This window comes from Gavia stellata, chromosome 8 (genome assembly GCF_030936135.1).
Source record: "Gavia stellata isolate bGavSte3 chromosome 8, bGavSte3.hap2, whole genome shotgun sequence".
Taxonomy (NCBI): domain Eukaryota; kingdom Metazoa; phylum Chordata; class Aves; order Gaviiformes; family Gaviidae; genus Gavia; species Gavia stellata.
The window spans coordinates 7,556,756-7,578,903 of NC_082601.1; the positions used below are offsets into that span (position 1 = coordinate 7,556,756).

General features: G+C 42.7%; 1 protein-coding gene across 1 annotated transcript in view; it reads right to left on the reverse strand.

Moving 5' to 3' along the window:
* The window catches only part of THSD7B (thrombospondin type 1 domain containing 7B), a 270,835-nt gene that overhangs the window by 197,952 nt on the left and 50,735 nt on the right, over window positions 1–22,148 (reverse strand). The window contains exons 2-4 of the mRNA XM_059820303.1: window positions 17,441–18,236; window positions 8,026–8,277; window positions 521–690 (exon numbers count right to left, since the gene is read on the reverse strand). Of these exons, the coding sequence (XP_059676286.1) occupies window positions 521–690; window positions 8,026–8,277; window positions 17,441–18,236 (1,218 nt within the window). The remainder of the gene's footprint in view (window positions 1–520; window positions 691–8,025; window positions 8,278–17,440; window positions 18,237–22,148) is intronic.

The following is a 22,148-nucleotide window of genomic DNA, read 5'->3' on the forward strand; positions in this document are numbered from 1 at the left end:
CGTCTGTCTGCTCAGAAGTTGTGACAATATTATTTTTGCTTTCCCCTTCAAACCACAAGAAAGATTGTGTATCAACCTGAAGCAGAGGCTAAAGCCATATCCAGAATGGAGTGTGACATCTTTTTTTATACTCTAAACCAGGACTAAAACCACAGATAAATGGATTCAGCTACCAAGGGGATGGGCTACCTGATACACGAGAGAGGAAGAAAACTCAAGCCCACGCAGAATTTAGCTCCCTCATCCTTTGAAACCCTCCCATACAAGTACACCTACAGAACTGGCAACAGTTCACCCCAGAGGTTGTGGCTCCTGGCAGTTCCTCAGAACCCTGAGGACCATGCCCTCCTGCTCCCGCTGATGCTGAGTAACAGCTCCCTGTGTAAGCATGGATACAATGAGGGCATTAGCTAGCCAAAGTCTACTAATGACTGCATGTTATCTTTTTTTTTTTCCTCCCCCGTTTCTCTTACCCAGATCTCCTTGGGCCAGACAATTCAGAATGCTCCTACACACGTACCTTCCTTCAGTCGGTGCATCCCGATTTCCACAGTGACTTGGACGCAGTAGACCTCCCGAGTTTGTATGCCACCTCCACAAAGGCCTATATGCTTGTGACGGCGAGGGTCCTGCTGGTCAAGGAGGAGAGACACTTGGCAAACTTTCCATTCAGAAGTCCTCCAGGCAAACCTTTGGAAATAAAAGAGACCAGGTAAAACAAGTTTTTGAAAAGACTATGGGTGAGAAAGTGGTACCTTGTTAGACGACAAAATACAATTTGTTTAATCTTTATAGCAGCACTTCCCAGTTCAAAACAGGGAATGTTTTGAAACATTTTGAATATTAAATGTACAAAGGTTAAGTATTTGTTATTTGTCTGAAGTACTTGTGTGTAAAATTTTTCACATAGCACTAATCTCCAAAGTGTTCTGAAACACTAAATCATCCTGACAAACCCTTTGAGCAGGGTGCAAAGAAGGAACGAAGATTAAGAGGTTCGATTAAGTGCGAAAACTAGTTTTCAAACATGTGGCTGAAACCACCAAACCACCTCTCTCTGCCAAGAGCTGAATGCCTTGGTCTGAAATGCACTTAATAGCTAAAACCCTACATATGTCAACGGAGCTCCAAGCACCGGGCAGCTTTTCTACAGGTGACAGCTTTATAAACGCCTAGGGCACTACCAATTTCTTCAAGGGATTGGCTAAAGTAACTCAATTCTCTCATTTCAGTTTCAGCAGTTGTGATACACAGCAAGCACTAGATACAAATATTTTCATTCTATATTCAGTGCACATCTAAAGAGCATTAACGGTTTTCAAGGAAGGATAACGTTCTTGGGCACAGACATGTGAATGCTGTACAGACAACTGTCATTGGTATGTACCAGCTTAAATGCCAGGAAGATCTTATTAAAACTATAGGGAAAATAGTATGGTGTATCAGCGGAAAGCAGAAGTTATTTCCCCATCATGCCTGAAAACGTAGAGCATATTTCTAATACAACAGTTTTCACAGGCATAATTCATTTTGATTCACAGGTCACAGTATCAGTAGAGTAAATAAGAGCCCAAAGTCTTTCTTAGCTTCCCAAACGCAAATCTTAGGCAATATTGTTTTTATAACCAATCTGTTCACACTTCTGCTGCTTTATTCCTTTGCTCCTCTAAATTTCATAGTTTACTTTTTCCATACAATCTTTAGGTTTTGTGTAATGTAAACTATGTAAAATAATTTCTTTCTTTTATCCTCAGGACAAATGCCCTCTCCTTGGTTGTTAAAACTACGTATGTTTGTTAGCCTGCTGACTGATCATTGTAAGCTGAAGTGCAATGGGGCGCCTCTGCAGAAGAATCCTTCCACATTGTAATTCTCTGTATTCTCCATAGCAAGTATCTGTTCCCGACTATAGCTATGGCAAGGATATATGCATCTCAAAATTATATGAAAAATAAATACATTAGCTTGCCTGAGCACACATCAACATTCTCTTAACTTCTTTTGTTGTAAATATGGGCATAAGAATAATTTCTAGCCACAAAGCACTTATGTAACATACTCATGGAAAACATTTGTGAATACTGCCAATTACTTTTAATTTACAGGTACTTTTCAGAGGAGCTGTCACGCTCTCTTAATATACAGTATCATGTGCAAATTTGGGTACGCTCACAGGATTTATTACCAACAGAGAAAACAATAACGAATACACTTTTCACATGACAAGCATGAAATACTAGAACTCCCACAACATAAAAAGCACAGCCATGAATTTTTTCTTCTAGTAGTTCCTTCTGGGAATTCCTAATCACATTTCTTGGGCCTGCAGTGTTAAATGCAGCCTTCCTCTTTATCATAAAGACAATGATAAGTGCTCTTCATCAGACACCAGGTGAAGAGGATTCCTCCTCCACACCGCTTCAGGACACTGTGCTCTTCAGGTCTACACTTTCAAAACTAGAAGCTTAAATATAGAACACACACATCTTTCTGCAGCCATGGAAATAGTTGTTTTAGGGAAGTATTTCTTAAAACAATAATTGACTAAAGAAAAACTGATTATCAGTATCTGGCTTAGGTAATCAGCTGTGAACTCTGGATCCTAAAGACTCATTTCCAGAGGTGTGAGCACCTGCTTCTCCTATTCAGCGTGAGCTGTGGGAGTTAACACCTACGAAAATTAGGCCATCAGTGATTAAAATTATGCAAAATAACTAAATCTGAGCTCAGAGATAATTAAACTTCATCAGCCCCTGAATCTAAAAAAAATCCCTTTAGATATTTTCACAGAGTAACTGGATACTGTGCTCCACTGGAGAGCAGTCTTTCATGAACAGCTATCGGGTGCTCCAGCCAGCGCCTGCTCTGCTGTGAGCAGCTTAAAGCCTCAGCCCCATCAGCCCATCTTGCTTTTTCCCAGCTGGACATGCCCTCAGCTGTCCAGAGTCCTCCGGTAACAAATCCTGACCCCAAGCATTACTTGTTTAAAAGGTATACATTTTCACAGCCATTAACAAGCCCGCTACAACAGAAACGTATCCAAGGGATTGCTATCCCACTGGGTAGGAAACCTAATGCAAGACCTTTCCAGACAGATGCAGTGACCTCAGACAGCTTTGTGACAGACTCTTTGCAGGGTTTTAAGCAGTGTGGCCAACACTTGGTATTAGTTCACCCATCTATGGACTATCCTAAAGACAATGAGAATTAACATTCCTTAACAAAGAGAAACTGACTGCATTATCTCCTCTTAAATTTAATCAGAAGCTTGTTAATAGACATTAGTAAAGAACAGAGACTACTGGCTGCCAAACACCTGAGGTTTTTTTGTAACTTTGGCAACCCCCAGCCAGTACTTGCAAATTATTAGCAATATCCACAGTGATTTTACCACACATCTGTAATTTCTCCAACTGAACGAAGATGACCAAAGCCACCAACGTCACTTTGAACGTTCTGTTGTTAGAGCAGACCATACCAGAGATGTGCTGTACCAGCGTTAAGCTAAGGGGTCCATACCATCCAGCCACCTTGCTCTCCATCCCCAGAGGGTGAAGAGTGTGGTAACTCAGGAAATGGAAGGGACATTACACATTTGGATCATCAAAGTTGGTCAGCTCCAGCGTACTCTTGTGATTCCTACGCCAAAACCTGCTGGTGATGACAATTTCAAATGTCAATAGATTTAACATCTCATTTTAACTCCTACCAATACCTAGTTAGACTGACGCAAATTCAGTATAGCTACAGTCCTAGCTGTGACCCATGTTTATCTACAGACCTCTTACTATGGCTAAAAAAAATCTCAGCCTTTCCCTTTGGCTTCCCAATAGGCTTGTTCCACTTTTTGACAATACTGTTTGAGTTACAGGAGGTCTAGCTACTTCCAAAGGTTGACAGACCCCATTGCCAATGGTTAGAGGGCTGGCTAGATAATGTCCCAAATGGGGACCTCCAGAATCCACAGACAGTTATATCCATCTACTTAAGAAAATGGGCAAGCAAAACCATCTAGTTTAGAAACAATAAAGCTTACTTTATTGGCTTGGGGTATCTAGGAGGGAACTAGGCTGGTAAAGCTGACCAGCTTTCCACATCATAAGCAGTGCTCTGAATTTCCCTGCTAAACAGAGTCAGCTGAGGAAGCAGAAGAGCAGGTCCCATGGGTTTCTGTTACTATCAAGGCAAAGCGTGCTCTCACACTTCAACACCCAACCACGGCCACAGGAGAAGTGTCCAACGGGGAGCTGGAGAACCAAAGCGTCACCATGGATGGTTCCTGATCCGAGGGGAGGCAACAAAGCTGCCCAGCTGATTCAAGGCTATCATTCCATGCCCAAGATGAGTGAAGGTCTAAGGGATGAAGAGTAGTGTTGCCACCACTCCCAAAGTGCAACTCCAGCAGCCTACCAGCACGGTTCACTGCATGTCCTTTCAAGTCTTTCCTACTTCACATTAATGCCTTATCTTTAATCGAGACACATAATGGGCCTCATTTACAAAGTGATACCATCACACCCATATCTCAGCAGCAACCTCAAGCCCTTTGAAAAAATCAGGTCTTAAAACTTTCCCATTTTCCATCATTTAACTTCTGAAAAGCTTTGAATTTTCAACAAAGTAAAGAGGTTCTTTTTCTAAATCTTGTTCTTGTGGCTGCTATGTTTAGCAACCACAACCAAAATGAGAGATTTAAAGACATAATCATAATTCTGGAAAAAATCTATCTATTCCCAGTGAACATGAAAGCCACACACCAAGGATAAAAATGATATAATACATTGTTTTAAAACTGATGACTCAGTGACAGCTATGCAACAAACAAGCGCTCAATATCTTTCCGATTTATAGTAACCTCTTGGTGTCTTTAGTCTATAGGACTTACGCTCTTAGCGCTTTCACAAGTTTTATACCTGCATATCCCCATTCACTTTAATTGAACTATCCCAAATTTATATCACAATAAAAGGAAGTAGCATCACCTCCTATGTATTTAAGCTTTTCAAGTGCTTAATCTAATCGCTTCAGAACAAATAACCAAAAGTAAAACAAAGCACAAAGCTCTGGAGTCCTACATGCAGTTAAAGTGTTTTATTTTCTTGCATTTAAACTATTGATTAAAGAAGTTATTGTAAACTTCAGCCATAAAATTAAAAGGCCTTACCGTTTAACAGCAAATTTACACTAATTGCCATGTACTTGTGATGGGACCTTTAACTTGCAGCCTTGCCATGGACATAGAGGTAATACTTAGCAGTTTTGAAGCTGAAGGTATTTTTTCCCCCCTCTGGATCCTTTTAGGAGGCTGGAATATAACTTCACCCATCTCCCCCTGCTGAGTACAACTCTGCAAGTGCTACCTCTTGAGCTGCTGCTTTTCTGTGTTGGTGGATGCAGTCTGCAATACATACCTTCATTCAGTCATGGGGTGCTCTCTGTCCCTGCATTAGAAAACAGCCTCTAGAGAATCCCCTTCCTTCTCCCGCTCAGAGACTTGTTCTCTTTCTGGTTTATGTCCTCACCCATTTTCTTTGCCATGCCTGGAGCATGCTTTGGAAAATTCTTGCCCAAAGAATAAAGCTAAAGGAATGGCTACTTGTCTTAAAATCAACCAAAAAATAGCAGAGAGCAGATTTCCAGGAACTGGAAAAGTAAATAGGACTCTGACCTTAAAAGATTTTAAGACTAATCTGATTAGGCAAACACAAGCCAGAAATGAATGGTTTGTGCTGAGACCAAATGAAGAACAGAGCCTTTTATTTCTGCTACTGAATCTCCTTAAGTTCATCATCTTGTAAGGGAATGAAAGATAAAAGGTAAGCCCCAGCAAAGCCACAAATGAGGTGGCATATATTTAAGGGGAAAAAAGCATAATCTTTCTAGGTATTACACTGCAAAGACAATATGCTCAATTAAGGAGAACAGGAGCATCAAAGACTACTTAATATTACTTCATAGGGATTAACACTACATCCCTCTATGGCTGAAAGCTACTGCTTTCCAGTCTGAAGTACTTCCAGTATTCTCAGTCACCAATTCCCAAACACCATCACCAATTCACCAGGCTATGAACTATAACATGGGCCCATAACATCTTTTACCAGCTCCTGACACTTAAATAATATACTTTAAAATGTTTGACTTCTGTTCACTAATACAAAATACTGGCCCCCACAGCCTTACGTCTGGCAGAGCCGCAGCACATACTGCAACGTTATGGCTTTTCGTTCCTGCTCATTTCTGCAGTATTGGATGGCCAAATCAAAGTCTACTAACCAGGCGCTACTGTAAAATTCTCCTCAGCCCTGCGTCGTGCGAGAAGGTCACAGCCTACCACCTGCATTTTGAGATATTGCATTCCAAGAAATAACATTTAACTAAATACCAGAGATTTTATATAATTTTTTTTGCAGTATTTTTAGTTAAGTGGCTCTATTAACCTGTAAGTCTAACATTATTTTTCTGGGCTAGCTCATTAGGCAGTTTATCCTAGCTCATGCAGATACTTCACCAGACATGTTGCCTGAAAGACTGAAGGTGTGCAGGTAGGGCAGGGTGGGGAAGGTTTAAGAGTTCACAGGCTTATGAAAACCTGGGCATAGCAGCGATATACCAAAAGAACAACAGGTTTTCTTCTACAGCAAGAGTGGCACCTCCAGAAAATTATCGGTGTTATGCAGGTTCTCACCTTTTGGGCTCTCCTGGCTCTACACCAAGCAAGCTACAATCATTTGCACTTTAATATGGTACAACGTCAAAAAGTAGAAGAACCGAGAAACTAGGGACAGACACGTGTCTGTTCACTCCCTGATTAACTACCAGCCGGTCTACCCCAGTCAGGTGTCACCTGCACCCATGCTCCTAGACAAAATCAGCGAGACAATGTGTTAATCTATTGTCTTTGAAATTGATGTGCATTTAGGCAGGAGCAAAAATCAGTCTGTGAGAGCCTTTTTGTAGGATGTAATCAAGCAACAGAATATTTTTTTTATACTTCCTCTCTTCTGCTAGCAGGGTGCATAAAAATGATCAGCATTTGATTTTGAATGAACCCAATGATATACAGACACTTTTGCAGGTTATGCCTTCCTAAGAAATGCATCTTGCAAGGGCTTTATCAAAGGTTTTGCGAGTACCTGGCAAAGCCCCAGAAACTCATGACTCGAGCACTGAAGAGACCTCCTATTAAACATACTCATTCACAGACAGGGAGATTTGTCTGCACGCATATAAAATTTTATCAAATCTTGAAGCATTTTACAGTCAATCTCAGAACATGTCACATGAAAAATTAAGCAGTATTTTATTTCCTTTGCAAAGCAAACTAGCAACCCCCTATGCTAGCCTGGCCAAGCATAACGGCGTGGATTTGCAGATCAGAAAGGCGAGATCCTCACTTCCTGCCAGAACAAAGATTGCCATAAACCAAGCAAGCACTCAGGGACTGCAAAGTTTCCCATTTCAAGAAGTACTCGGAGGGAAGCCGAGAGAAGTCCAAGCTATTACGTCTGATCAGTTCCCCTTTTCTTCAAGGATGACTGGGATTTTTTTATGGGGAGATGAAGGGGAATCGTTAAATCTTATGTAAAAATTACAATTTCAAAGCCAATAAAAGCACAGCCATGGAAAGCTGCCCAGTCTCTGCGCAGCTGAGGAAATTCTCCGAAACAGCAATCAGTATGAAAGGCCCTTCAGAGAACAAGAGTATCTGCTCTCAATTTTTAAAATATGAAAATATAAACTGTAGCGGGTATAATTTAAATTTATTTCTCTATATAAGTGTAATTATTGTAATAGCAATAACGATAATAGCAACAATTACAAGAATATCACTAACAATAAATAATACCACTAATCATAGTTAACAATGATCAAATCAATGATCTTTTAGACACAGAGAGAAAGTAAGACATGTAACCCTCTCCACGCACAGACACTGAGCAAGGAAGATTTGCTTTGCACAAGACAGTCATCACACAGGGGCTTCTTTACTTCCAAAAACTGAGCTGAAAGCACTCGCTATACCTGGGGCAAGGCTGCAGCAGCTCTTTCCCTCCCGCGCTGCACACTTCCCTCTCTTCCAGCTCTGGGCAGGGCTTCCCGGCGCCCAGCGCCACGCTCCGCACGTTGCGGTGCCGGCTCCGAAAGCCCGGGGTGAGATCTCCCCAGCCACAGGTCTGCGAGCAGGCACTCCATGCGGACCACGCGGACATTTCACAGTCTTTAGCGATGACACAGGACTTGAAGGTCAATGGCACAGGATCTTGCACACAAAGGCTGCGATAAGAACACAGAAAAACAGCTGAGGAGGTCTTGCTTAATAATTTTTTTTTTTCCCCAAGCCAAATCCCAAAAGATTAAATCCATGGTCATTTGGGGTCAATCAGAAGACCTGCATCAACACCAATACAATGAAAGTAAGAGGAGCTGTAACGCAGTGCACATAATGCATTTCCAGGGAGTTCTGGGTGCAATCTTGCATGCTGAGCACTTTGCAAATAATATACCTCATTCATTTCAAATTAAAACAGATGCAAAAGGTACTATATTTGCTCCTTTGCAGTTAGAATTGCACAGTTTATCCAGGACGGAAAATAAAAGCCAAGCCCAAGAGAAATACTGACACTGGTAACCATTCCCATCACGACACGCACAGGACTAGCTGTCTGCCGTCCATCCATCCATCCAGGTGTCAGTACATCCTGCTGAGCAACTCTGCTCTTTTACGAAATAATTAGTCGCATACTAATAAGACAGGTGTTGGTTCTGTGGGGCTGTTATCAAAACAAATGCTGTCAAATAAAGTCAGAGGGTTTTCAAACCTGACGAACCACAGGAGACCCTGAGAAGGCTGCAACTGTGGCTGTATTTTGGGACTCAGTTACCTCTGCTGACATTAGGACATGATCCTCATTCATTCTGTAACACATCAAGACACCACACAAGGCCCAGTGCAATGGAAAACCAAATTCGAAGAGCTGCCAACCGTCAAGGTTTGATATCAAGATACAAAGTCCCAGAATGAAATAAAATCCTAACCTTACTATAGCTTTTCACAATATAGAAAAGTAAGGTAAATGTATCAAATACTTCTGGGAGGAGACAAATCTCCAGACTAAGACCACGGTTCTTCCTTGCTCCTCTGCTTCTGTCTCAGCCAGTTGATGGCTCTCCTGCCCAGCGTGCCCTGGGAGGGACCCTGCAAAGCACGGCTGCTTCTGCTTCACCTCACCCCAGCCGGAGATCAGCCGCAAAGCCACCACTCATCTCCCAGAATGGGAGAAAAATCTTTTTTGTCTCTCAAAAACCTTAGAGAGCTGAGGTGACAAGGCGGGAAAGGATACACCAAAAGAAGACTGACGTACATACGAGCAGAGATGTCGCTGGAGCAACACAAAGAATGGGACAGGGGAAAAAAAGATGAAACCCAGGAAAAAGGAGTCACCAGGACAAAAGGAACCAAGAATTTCTGCCTAGTGTTATACTGATGATGTAAATCAGTCTCTGAAATTAAGACCATACATGAACTCAGTGTGAACTCTCTCTAAATTTGTCTTCTCCAGCCTCCAGTTGCTCACAGTCAGGCTTTTGCCAACTGTAAGGAGCAAATACGTGTACACTTAAAAGGTGTGAAATCCAGAGCTGCTGCCAGGGAACCAGCCATTACCTCACTTGGTATTACTGATAGCACAGTTTGACTAACCTAACTTTCTTGAAAGAAAATAGACTGGGACAATCATCTCAGGACTGCAGGGCAGTCTCATAGGGGGAGCAGAGAAGATAAAGGACATTCACTTACTTCTCCTCCAGTCTAGAAATTGGTTCCATTTTCACAAAGGTCAATAGGAATATTCCCACTGATATATGATCAAGTTTGACTAGACCCTCAACTACCAGCAAAATACAGCATTTAGTGGCTTACATTTATACTTCAAAGTAAAAAAACCAAAAAAACAAAAAAGTGTAACAACTTCTTGTCTCAGTTTCTTCACCCAGAATAAACCTCATTAATCTCACAGGTGCTGTGAGGATGAATTTACTGAGGTTTATTTTAACAACTTCATAAAGTAGAAACAGCCTGTGATACAGCCCCCTCAAAATAAAATTACTTTTTCTTACAACTCAGAAAGATTTCTTATGCTTCTATTACATGTCAAATGCAACTGATTGCAAAGCTGTGTCTGGAACGTAATGTCAATACTATTGAACCAGGGACTGAAGAGCAATAATCGTTATATCTGCAGTTACTAACCCAGGGATTTTGAGTCTTGTCTGGAACATGAGGTTAGGTGGAGTCACATGAATGGTAACTTTATTTCCCTTTTAATACTTTTTCAACAGTTATCAGGTGAGCCACCCATGCCACAACATTAACAAGAAACAAGAGTTTGAGTAGATAAAATAGTAGCACATACAAATCACTGCCCTAACTGATTGTACTGGAAAACTAGACTTTATCTAAGAACACAGCATGGAGGGTAACTGATCTCACATTTTGAAGAGTGATCAAAACTTCACATTCAGATACCAGTATGAAAAAACAAATCCATTTTTGGGGTTGCACCACTGGAAAGGAGATTGAAGTCTGGCCTGATCTTTAATGAAATACCAAACAAAATGAAGCCTTTAAAAATCTGCTTTGGGGTCTTCTTTAAAATTAATATTGCTAGCCCCAATTCTTAGCGAGACAATACCTACAATACCTCTCCTAATGGATTCTAACCTACGCTGACACTCTGGCCGCAAAAGACATCTCTACCCAGCGATCATCCTTGCTATTTGCAAAAGCCTTTGAAGTATGCAAAGGCTGAATAGCTGTTTCTTTCCCTGAAAATGCCTCCACCGCTCCTACTACAAGAGGCTAAAGAGCTAACTTCGTTGACCTTAAGGTGAACGAGACATGGAGCTGGCAATTTCCATCCTTCTGCTCGAGTAGATGTTTTTGAGGGAGAATTACATGCAACCGCCTAACAGAAAGGGAATCTAATTAACTTGAACCTACTCATTCACAGCCTCAAAGTCAAATTAATTGTGACACAGAGCAACACAAAGACAAATGTAAAAACATGCTTTTGCATGAAATTCAGACACGGTCTTTCATGTCGCAGATGTATTTAGGACAAGCTAATACAGATAAAGTCTAGATGTGCGAGACACTCGCTGATCTGAGGCTGCAAACCAGACATGTATTTGTGCTGCTGTGGCTGTATCCGAACCGGCAGGGAGAGGAAGGAGGTCTTGGGGATGGGAGATACTACGTAAGCCTTGTTTTTAAACTAACTTTCCATGTATTAACGTATCAGGTTAGATCTCCCTCTTGGGAGTCAATCTAGTAACTGTGATATAGTAGGGTACTTATGTGATTGATGCTTTTTTCTGTGTTACATGCTTGGATTGATACCGTAAGATGACAGGAATTGTTTCACAACCTATGTTACGTTGCCTGCGATGTAAGATGGATCGGTTAGTCAGCAGCCAGCAGCAGCACGAAGCCTAACTCACTCAAGTGGCAGAGAGTCCTCTTACTCTCTTGTGCACTGCAGGGGAATAAACCACGTATAAAAAAAAAAAACCACTAAACCAAAGGAAACCTACTTACGCCTCTTTTACACTTTCACAGTCCTGGAGCTACAAGCAGAAAAGCAAGAAGAGGAGGAGGAAAAGTGGCCCCGCGTACCACTCCCGCTGTGCAGCTCCACGTCCCCCGTGACTGTGTAACTGCAGGCTGCTGCCAACCGAGCAGCGCTGCTCTTCTCCTCCAGCTCCAGCCACACTCTCCCCCAGGAGATACAGTAATTGTGCAGCTCCAGGCTGAACCACACCACCTTTCTGTTCTGGACAAAAAGTAACTCACCAAAAAACAGATTTTCCAACAGCTCAGTTCATCTGTGCTACATGCCTGACAGTCACACAGCCATCACATCCACCGCAATGAAATGAGTGGAAACACGTCTATCAGCAGGAAAAAGGAGCGGGGCCATCCAGGAGCAGTGCATCATTAAAACAGGTTGGGCACAGCACAGAAATTATCCCTGGTTTCCTTTCCTAACCGTATCACTGCATTCAGAATGAAAGGTGAATGCATTTCCTGAGGATGAGACAGGTGGTTACTGTTGAACCTTTGATACTGAAAGGCTCATCTCCAAAATAATTTGACACATTAAGAAGCTATCACCATGCCCATGCTGCTGCACCAGGCAGCACCAGGAGGACAGGGTACCGCCCCAGCAGCCAGGTTCCCCCCCAACAGCTCAGAAAGGCTCCTGAGAAGCGTCAAGCCTGACCGGGGAACGCATGCTCGAATCCACGCGCTGCAGAGCAAGAAAATCCTGAAGCGAGATAAGCTACGCTGATAACAACAACACATTTTCATTTTTTCCCTTTTTCTAACATCGTCTCCTGTTGTGTAACCAATGACCCAACCTTACAGGCTACTGGAATAAACACTACCTGCTCTTTGCAGTTGGCTACTAATATTAGGGTCTAATAACGGACACAGCCTTGCCATGTTTCTAACAGCATCCGAACACTTTTTTCACTTAGGAAACTAGCAATCAATGTTAACAGGCATACTTTCACAGATTTGTAATGTATTTTAGGGTCTTCAAGGGCTGCCAGGGCTATTTTGGATATCGGCGATATCATATATTTAATCTGTGCAGCAAAGGCTTCTTTGGCAGAAGAAACACAAGCCCCTTCTGCACCAGGGTGGTAAGGAAGACGGGGAATATTTGCCTGCCATACAACTGACCAAAGGGAAAGGGAGCTGGGAGACCTATAATCCAAACAAAGACAGGGCTTTGGTGTCTAAGATGTCTAAGTTCTGGTGTCTCCAAAACTTAATGCACCAGATCCTCTGTTTCAATTAAAACTAAATGCTGGCTTACATTTGTGCTACCTAGGCAGACATTGAAATCTTAGGGCTACAGAAGCAGCTGGCTTTCAGCACAATTTGAAAACAGAAGGAAAAAGCCCAATTATTACTGGACGCTATTTCTAAAATGTTATTGAAATGAAAAAAGCAGTCACTGTCCCTGTGTTTCCTGTGCTTTTAATAAAAGCAAAGGAAATGAGAGACAAAACTTTTTAAAAGAACACCAGAAAATAAAATCTTCTTCTTAGCCAATAGCTCAGGGATTTGTTTTCAAGCCTGAGCATGGAGGCTCAATTCCTACATCTGGGAGGAATACGAACACACATCTCCTCTCCCAGATCAGAATCATAACCATCAAATAGCATATTCCAGCACAGCATTTCCACCTCCGGACTGCAAAATTTTGTATTCATCCAGAGAACAGAAGAATGTCAACACTAGAAACGGCAAATAATTTTTCCTAAAAAGGTACAACAGCACAGTGGTTAAGCACAATCCACTAGGAAATGGATAATGGAAATTCAAATTACAGAGGCAAACAAAAGAGCTGAATGCTGCTCTACCTCATCCTTGACGGGTGGGTTATCCCTTGACTGAGTTTGACCTGATTTTTCACTTACAAAGGCAAAGTAAACACAAAACCAAATCCAACTCTATTATATCATTGTTGTCAACTTAAATGTAGAAGGAAGAGTTTAAGAAATACCTACCTAAAAAGACTCCTAATCCAAATAATAATAATAAAAAACCCCCTAAAACTGTTTGCTCCTGACTTTAACTTCTCAGTATGCTTAGTGAGCACACACATCAGGTTAGAAAATCAGGTTAAATTTATTTAGGATTTCAATGTCTAGCTATGGGCACTGATTTCACTAAACTACAATTTAGTGTCTAACCTAAATAACTTTTTTTTTTTTAAAAAAAGGGAACACAAGTGCCTTTGTCTCACTATTCAGTAGATTGGTACAACTGTGACAAGACAGAAAACCAAAAACAGCAGAAGTTCTAGCACATTCATTTCTTGCAGCTTTTTCAGAGACTTTATCCTTTTTTAATGCATAGAAGTACTTATGTTTGAATTTGTTACTGAATATGAGATTTAATGCAAAACTAAAACTTTTTTCTGAAATAGAATGAAATCTGAATTCTATCTGAAATAGTATGAAAAAAAAATTCCCACTTTTTAAAAAGCTTGAACTCAGATCCATAAAATCATTCTATTTTGATGTTATTCCTTTTATTTTCACAAATATAAAGTTTCTATATCAAAATTGTTTCTGAGCAGAAATGAACCTGTCCCAAGGTCTATTGATGTTCTGCTGTTCAATTGTCTTCAAGTGTTTTCAAAAAGGTCTGTCTCACCCTTTCCTCTTCCCTTCTCCCTTTTCCTTCCATTTTGATAAATGTAGAACCTCCAATATTTCATCAGAAACATTCCCCAGCTCTGTTTCCCTGATACAGCACGTCCAGTCTTCCACACGCTTGTGCTCCTCTCCAAGAAATTTCTGTTCACGGTTTTTACCTTGAAAATTCCTAGGATTTTTGCTTGCACCTTTAAGGCCGGTACAGACACACAGATCTTTGTAGGACCAATTATTTAAACGAAAAAAAAATTTTCCTTATAATGCAAAGGACTCTTCAGCTCCTGCCTGAGGGTTCACTGTAAAACCAAAGGAACCTTTTTGCAGGGTTCAATGGCATAACTTAAGCACCTGTGAAAAACTGAAAACAAGTATCAGGCACATTTCCCACCACTGCTACCTATTTCACAAGAGAAAGGACACCCCATCTGCCACTCCCATCAATCGCAAATTTGTTAGTGAAGAGGCCAAAACGAATGTCCTGCCAGCAATCCGGCATCTGTAAGAAGTGAGCGCATTCAATCTTTTAGTCTTGAAAAACCAGCTTGTACCCAAGCCCACCAAAATCCAATTTTTGGCAAAAAACTGCTCTTTCACGCCGAGGAGCATGGCCGGTACCCTCTCCCATCAGTGAGCACAGCGGCTGCTGCTGCTCACTGGCTGCTCCGCAGCCCTGAGATTAGACACCAGTAGATTAAACGACCTTGACAGTAAATGAGGCGTCTTTGCCATGGCATTATAAATAAGGAGGCGAGCTGAGCGTACGGTTCCCTCCTCACGTGGCCTTCGGTTGAACCCCTGACTGGTTAGTCAGGGGTGGTTAGCTGAGCGCTCCCCGTTATCTGCCGCTTTCCCTGCAAGAATCAGGCAGCGGCGGGAGGCAGGGCGGTGGCAAAGCCCGGGCAGACCAGCAGCTCATAGCCCCCCGTTAAAGCACGTCTTGGGATATACATCTCTCTTGCCTCAGCTTTCCAGAAATTTAATTTGTATCTCTCATTGGTACTTACTCGACAGTGTTAGTCAAAATAGGAAACCTCGGCCAGGAAAATGAAAAAGCAGAAGTAAGGCGCTTCTTTCCAGTTTTACAGCAGGCGCTTGGCTGCCCGCCAAACCCGCTACAGGGTTATGCAAATGGGTGTACTCTTCTTTATCAGTAGCCAAAATAGCATCGCTCTTGTAAAGCAACATCTGCAAGATCGGGTCCATTCTTCAGAAGAATGGCAGCAAATATGCTGCACAGCAAAACGAGGAGGACATTACCGGGGGATGCTAAAAGGGAGTCGCTGGCAGGGGTATTTGGTATCAGTGACACTCCAGCCCAGGAGTTAAACACTGATTGGATTTTAGGCTGGATTTTTAGGTTTGGGTTTTAGGTCCAAAAGGAGAAAGGAAAAGTGTGTGACTCTCTAGACACTGGAACAGGACATGACCTTTTGTCCTCCATTCAATCAATGGGCTTTCCTCTTGCATTTGGAGTTCAGTGTAAGGGATGGGTCAGGCTCAGCTCTCTGCAGTAAACCCGAGACAGAAAAAAGTCAGCAGAAAAAGTCTGCCAGGAAGCAGCTAATGGAGCTGTACTCTCCCAAAAAGGGGGCTAGATCAGCAAAAAAAACCAGAAAGGAGCAACGAAGAAGACAGTTCGACAATGGGTAGAGTTACTAAAACTAAAGCTCCCGGGACCCTCTGCACTGTCATCCAGCAATTCAATGTATAACTTACACAGTAGCACAACAAAGAGAAAACATATATAGAAACAGTGTCTTCCATTCCCCATTCTCACAGCAAATATAGCAGTGAGCATGTGAGGGCAGAGTGAGTGAAATTTTAACGAAGTCAGGATCCCCTTCCCCGAGCCTCTGATAAGGAATGAGATACAAGAGGCAGAAGAACAGCTAACAAGTGTTAGCAGACATAAACCTGCTGCTGGTCACGCGGTGGCATAAATCACAAGTGACTCCATTAAAGTCAAGCAGCTACATGAGCATAAAATCTGTATATTTAGAATCAGCATATATTTAGAGACAAGTAATAAAGTCAAGATGTTAGAAACTGCCGGAACAGTTCACAAAGCTTGACTTTTTTCCAATCAATAAAATATCTGTACTTTGCTACAGGTATAAAAGGAGGGGGTAAGAAAAAGACTAGAATGTATATTTTCACCTCAGTATGTGTGCAAAACCACTGCAGACATTAACAGGGGTACCGAATTGGACATAAAATAACCCCTTCTCTCTGCCATTTTGAGTTTGCGCATATGCCAGGAGCTATAGATTACTGAGAAGCAGATTGATTTCCGCAAAATTCAGGAGTAGGATTTTTCAAGAACTTCTAGTATCCCTGAAAAACAGAACATGTGAAGTTCTCCAGAAATCTTGACTTTCTCAGAACTCAGTCAATTCCTCAGTCATCTATAGCTCCTGGCACCTGCCCAAATCCAACCTGAAGTCAAATGGGAGAGCTTAGATAGCTTAAATTCAAATGCAAGAAATGGAGAGAATAAATCTTTCCGTTATTTGTTGCACATCACTCTAACCTTCACATTTGAATTACAGCAAAGCAACCTACATAGACTATGAGAAATTGTTAGATAAAACACATGAGGACAAGAAAGAAAAGCAAGTTATGTATCTAGTACCAGCATCCAAGAGCTGAAACACCCAGATGGGAAGGCTCCTCAGTAAGCAGGACAATCACAGGTTTGCTCACTGATCTATCCTTCCAAGAAATACCTTCTGGTAAATTCACAAGGCCAAACTTTTCAGACTTATTTTATCCAGTGTTGATTTGTAAGAATGAAGGAGTTTAAGCTGGTGCAATTTTAGCCTCTTCTGCCAAATATATGCAGTACATGACTGAGAATGAAACCTCCCTCTCCCACAGCCAGGGCCCAGCAACAGTGCAAAGTGATATATAATTCCATTTCCTCGACATTTCCTCAAAACAACAATAACAAAAAAAAAGAGAGAATTATTAAAAACATAAAATGAATTAAACAGTCACAAACTGTAGAAGTATGCAAAATATTCAGCATATGTTAGCTTTACAAGAAGGGTATTGAATAAAAAAAAGACCATAAAGAAAGCACATAAAAATTTGCATTAAAAACCCAAGAAAACGAGTCCATTCGCTGGGGTGCTGCCACGCAGAGCAAGCACTCCATCAAACAAATCCACTGGGGATGAAATAAAAGACAACGCACCCTTACCTCAGCACTGCGTTTTTTCCATCGCTCCTTACACACCTGACCTGCCTGGTTTGGTAACCGATCTCCACCTCCCCAGGATGGTGGTGGGGTTTATAGCCTTGAAGTCCAGACGTGCTTCGCTCTCCAGAGTCCGAACCGAAATCCGGCATAGTCCTCCCTGCCAAGTCGATGTCTTTAGGATGGGGCAGCCGGCATTCGCCCCAAGACCCCACTCGGAGGCTGTAGGTGTGCTCCTCCTCCCCGAGAGGACAGGCAGGAGCGCCGCAAGCTCTAGATTCCGTCAGATTCGGGCACGGGGCACCCCCGTAGAGAGGAGGAGCGATGACCGCCCGCGTCCGGTGCTGTAAGCTCTTGGCACAGCCTGTGCCACACTCAGACCAGCTGGAGAACTCGGACACGATGCAGTCCCGCGGGCAGGGCACCAGGCAGGCTTGCTCAGTGGGCGGCTGTGGCATGAAATACTCACATATTTCGTTGGCGACAATGGTTCTGTTCAGCTTCTGGAGACAGCGGACAGTCCGGTGCTGCAGCCCGTGCTGCGCGGTGACGCAAGCCCCGGCTCCCACCTCACCGCCAGCAAAGGAGACGAGCCCACACCTGTCCCATCCCGAAACCTCCCACTCGAACAGCTCCAGGTGCCAGTCGCAGACTTTAAAGCACCTCCTCTGGCTTTCGGGTTTGTCCTTCTGGTCGCAGTTCGCGTGGTACGTGGTCCAGCCCTCCGCGTGGGTGCACCAGACAGCCCGACTCCGAATGCCCCCTGAGCCGCAGTCACCTACACACCGTCCCCAGTGACCTGGAAAAGAAGGGATGTTGAGAAATGCCATGCAGTACTCCTGCCACGGATCTGTCCTGATGCCCAGTAGCATCCAAATCATACCCTCCCATGTATTAGAAAGTAAATAACTACCAGCTGGTCCCTAAAATTGTTTAAAAGCTTCCTAAAGGCTGCAAGTCATTTCTCCTCCCAGTGTACTCCCATAACTAGACCACTCAGAGAAACTTGCGGAAAAAAAAAATGCCCCACAACATCTCAAATCAAAGGCAGGCCAGGCACATTTCTGTAGTAGTAAAATGCATCCCAAAGCCTGAGAAAATACGAATATTTAATTTCACTTGTACAAATTAATATAAAAATTATCATAAAGGAACAATAATCTAATAGGAAAAGAAAATCAAGTTAGATAAGAGGAAAACAGTCTTAATAGAGCAATTAGTCAATGGCATAAACTGCACTGGAAAGCAGCTGAATCATCATCTGTGGTGGTAAAATGGTGAGGATAAATACTAGGAAAATAAGAGCATATTATTAAGAGTTCAAAATGGAGGAACAGACTTGATATGATAGTGTATGTACTGCAGGATAGGTCCCACAGGGTGCTGCTCTGAGAGCAGAGCCCCAATAGCAGAGAAGGAACCTCACGTGCATCGACTTCTGAATTACCCTGGGCTGTACATCGAGCAAGTTGTTTCCATTTGCAGCACGTGGCACTACAAGAGGTGGTAAAACTAGTTATTCGGGAAGAGGAATGAAACCAAAATTAAACCCAGCAACGTCATTTTTAGTTCTGGAGCACATGAATGTATATATGTAATCGTATGAATCTTATTTGAGGACTTGCAAGGCTAAACAGAAAGATTTTTCTGTGACAATATCATTCGACAAAAATCCACTGAGACAAAAAAAATAATCTGAGGGCTACAAAGTACAAAATTGCTTGCAAACTGAAGAGAAATGGCAGAGAAAAAGCACTCAGGCCGAATCTTAACATATCAAAGGGATTTTGATGATCATGTCTCAGGGAAGTCTGATCTCGTTTCTAAGTTTTAAAACTTTCCAATGCCTCATAACAAAGCCATTTCACTCAGTAAGAAAATGGCAGATGCAATTGTTGCTTGAAAATACACCGCAACCACCCTATCTTCTGTATTTTTTCAAGGCAGAAAATAAACTTAAAATTAATAGGTCGATTTATATTAAGAAATGCTACTCCAGTCAAGTTTTTTAAAATTTATTTCAAAACTACCGGAATCAGTTACAGGCTTACACTAGAAAACCAAATACACACATAAAAATCAAAAACAGCCCCATAATGGCTGAAATGATCGTGAAATGAAAGAGTTTTCGATTCTCAGAGAAGTACGGAGGGGGGTCAGCAGAACTGGTACCTTGGACATACAGAGGGCTGACTTCGGCCTGTTGAGGAGCCTGGTGGGCACAGTCCCTTGGGAGGCACTCCTGAACGGCAAAGGAGTCCAGGAAGGCTGGACACTCTCCAAGAAGGAAGTCTTAAAGGTGCAGGGGCAGGCCGTCCCCATGTCCCGGAAGACGAGCCAGCGGGGAAGACCACCAGCCTGGCTGAACAGAGAGCTTTGGGTGGAACTCAGTTCAAAAAGAGAGTTTATGACCTTTGGAAGAAGGGGCAGGACACTCAGGAGGACTACAAGGATGTTGTGAGGTACTGCAGGGAGAAAATTAGAAGGGCCAAAGCCCAACTAGAACTTAACCTGGAGACTGCTGTAAAAGACGACCAAAAATGTTTCTACAAATACATTAACAACAAAAAGAGGGCCAAGGAGGATCTTCATCCTTTACTGGATGCGGAAAGAAACACAGTGACAAAGGATGAGGAAAAGGCTGAGGTACTTAACGCCTTCGTTGCCTCAGTCTTTAATAGTAAGACCAGTTGTTCTCTGGGTACCCAGCCCCCCGAGCTGGAAGACAGGGACGAGGAGCAGAATGAAGCCCCCACAATCCACGGGGAAATGGTTAGCGACCTGCTACACCACTTAGACACTCACAAGTCTATGGGGCTGGATGGGATCTACCAAAGAGTACTGAGAGAGCTGGAGGAAGAGCTCACCAAGGAAGGCTCTGCAGAGGGATCTGGACAGGCTGCATCGATGGGCCCAGGCCAACTGTATGAGGTTCAACAAGGCCAAGTGCCGGGTCCTGCACTTGGGTCACAACAACGCCATGAAACACTACAGACTTGGGGATGAGTGGCTGGAAAGCTCCCCCGCAGAAAAGGACCTGGGGGTGTCAATCGACAGCCGGCTGAAGATGAGCCAGCAGTGTGCCCAGGTGGCCAAGAAGGCCAACGGCATCCTGGTCTGTATCAGAAATGGTGTGGCAGCAGGAGTAGGGAGGTGATCGTGCCCCTGTACTCGGCACTGGTGAGGCCGCACCTCGAATGCTGTGTTCAGTTTTGGGCCCCTCACTACAAGAAGGACATTGAGGTGCTGGAGCGTGTCCAGAGAAGGGCGACGAAGCTGGTGAGGGGTCTGGAGCACAAGTCTGATGAGGAGCGGCTGAGGGAACTGGGGTTGTTCAGTCTGGAGAAGAGGGGGCTGAGGGGAGACCTCATCGCTCTCTACAACTGCCTGAAAGGGGGTTGCAGAGAGGTGGGTGTTGGTCTCTTCTCCCAAGTGACAAGTGATAGGACAAGAGGAAATGGCCTCAGGTTGTGCTGAGGGAGGTTTAGGCTGGATATTAGGACAAATTTCTTTACTGAGAGAGTGGTGAAGCATTGGAACAGGCTGCCCAGGGAGGTGGTGGAGTCACCATCACTGGAGGTGCTCAAAAAACATGTAGATGTGGCACTGCAGGACATGGTTTAGTGGGCATGGTGGTGTTGGGTTGATGGTTGGACTTGAAGATCTTATAGGTCTCTTCCAACCTTAATGATTCTGTGATTCTGTGAAATGCCAAAAAGATTCAAAACAAGACATTAGATTATGTATATACTGTCATCTCACTAAAAATAAGTCAAAATTCAAACCTCAAGTACTAGGTGGCTTTTTACTAACAGAGGAAAGTAACTAGCATGAAGATTAAGCATCGCAACGCCATTGTATCATGCGCTTATTTCAACATTTGTTTCTCCGAATCAGTTCAGTAAAGGCAGTTTAATTTTTTGAGACGTGGAAGTTTCAGTACAGGAAAAGTTTGGGTTTCACCACCTGTTTTCAAAGCAAAAATTCAAGATTAATATTGTTTCACTTCAGCATAGTGCAGAACAGTATTTTAGTCATCAACGGGAGCTTGAAACACATTACACCAATTACTACTACTTTCTTAGGATAGCAAATAGCATTAAAAATAGCATTAAAACTCCCCATGGCGTAAGACAAATCAATTGTAGCAGAGGACTGGGCAAATTACACTCACCAAACCTACCACCGCTCTTTCACTACTGCACAGAACTTGTCTCGTTAGTACTTCTTAGACATTTCTGGGTGTTGCTCGTGAACTACTCTACGTAATAGCTGCAGATTTACCAATCCCTACATTGACAGGATAGAGAGAGAAGCAGCAGAAGACGTAGCAAGAAGTGGCCATTATTTAATGTCAGATGTGAATTTAGAATGAAAAATTACAAAAAAAAAGTAAGCCAGGACTCATAAGTAATTACACTATCATTAGACACATCACAATTTGCAATTCTTCTCTGGCAAACTTGCTAAAAATGTAGTCTGCTCTTGGCGTACCAAAAAAAGCAGCATGAAAAAATAAGGTTAAAAATTACATGCAAATCCCTGATGATCTCTTCAGGACACAGCAGTAAACTTATCCACAATGTTTCATTGCTTAGTTAAATATCCTGTTCAGGAGCTTAAATGAGGAGAAGGACGTAAATACTTCCTAGTCAATAGTCTGCTTTGTAATTAGAACTTAATTATTTTTAGAAGAGTCATGTTAAATTTA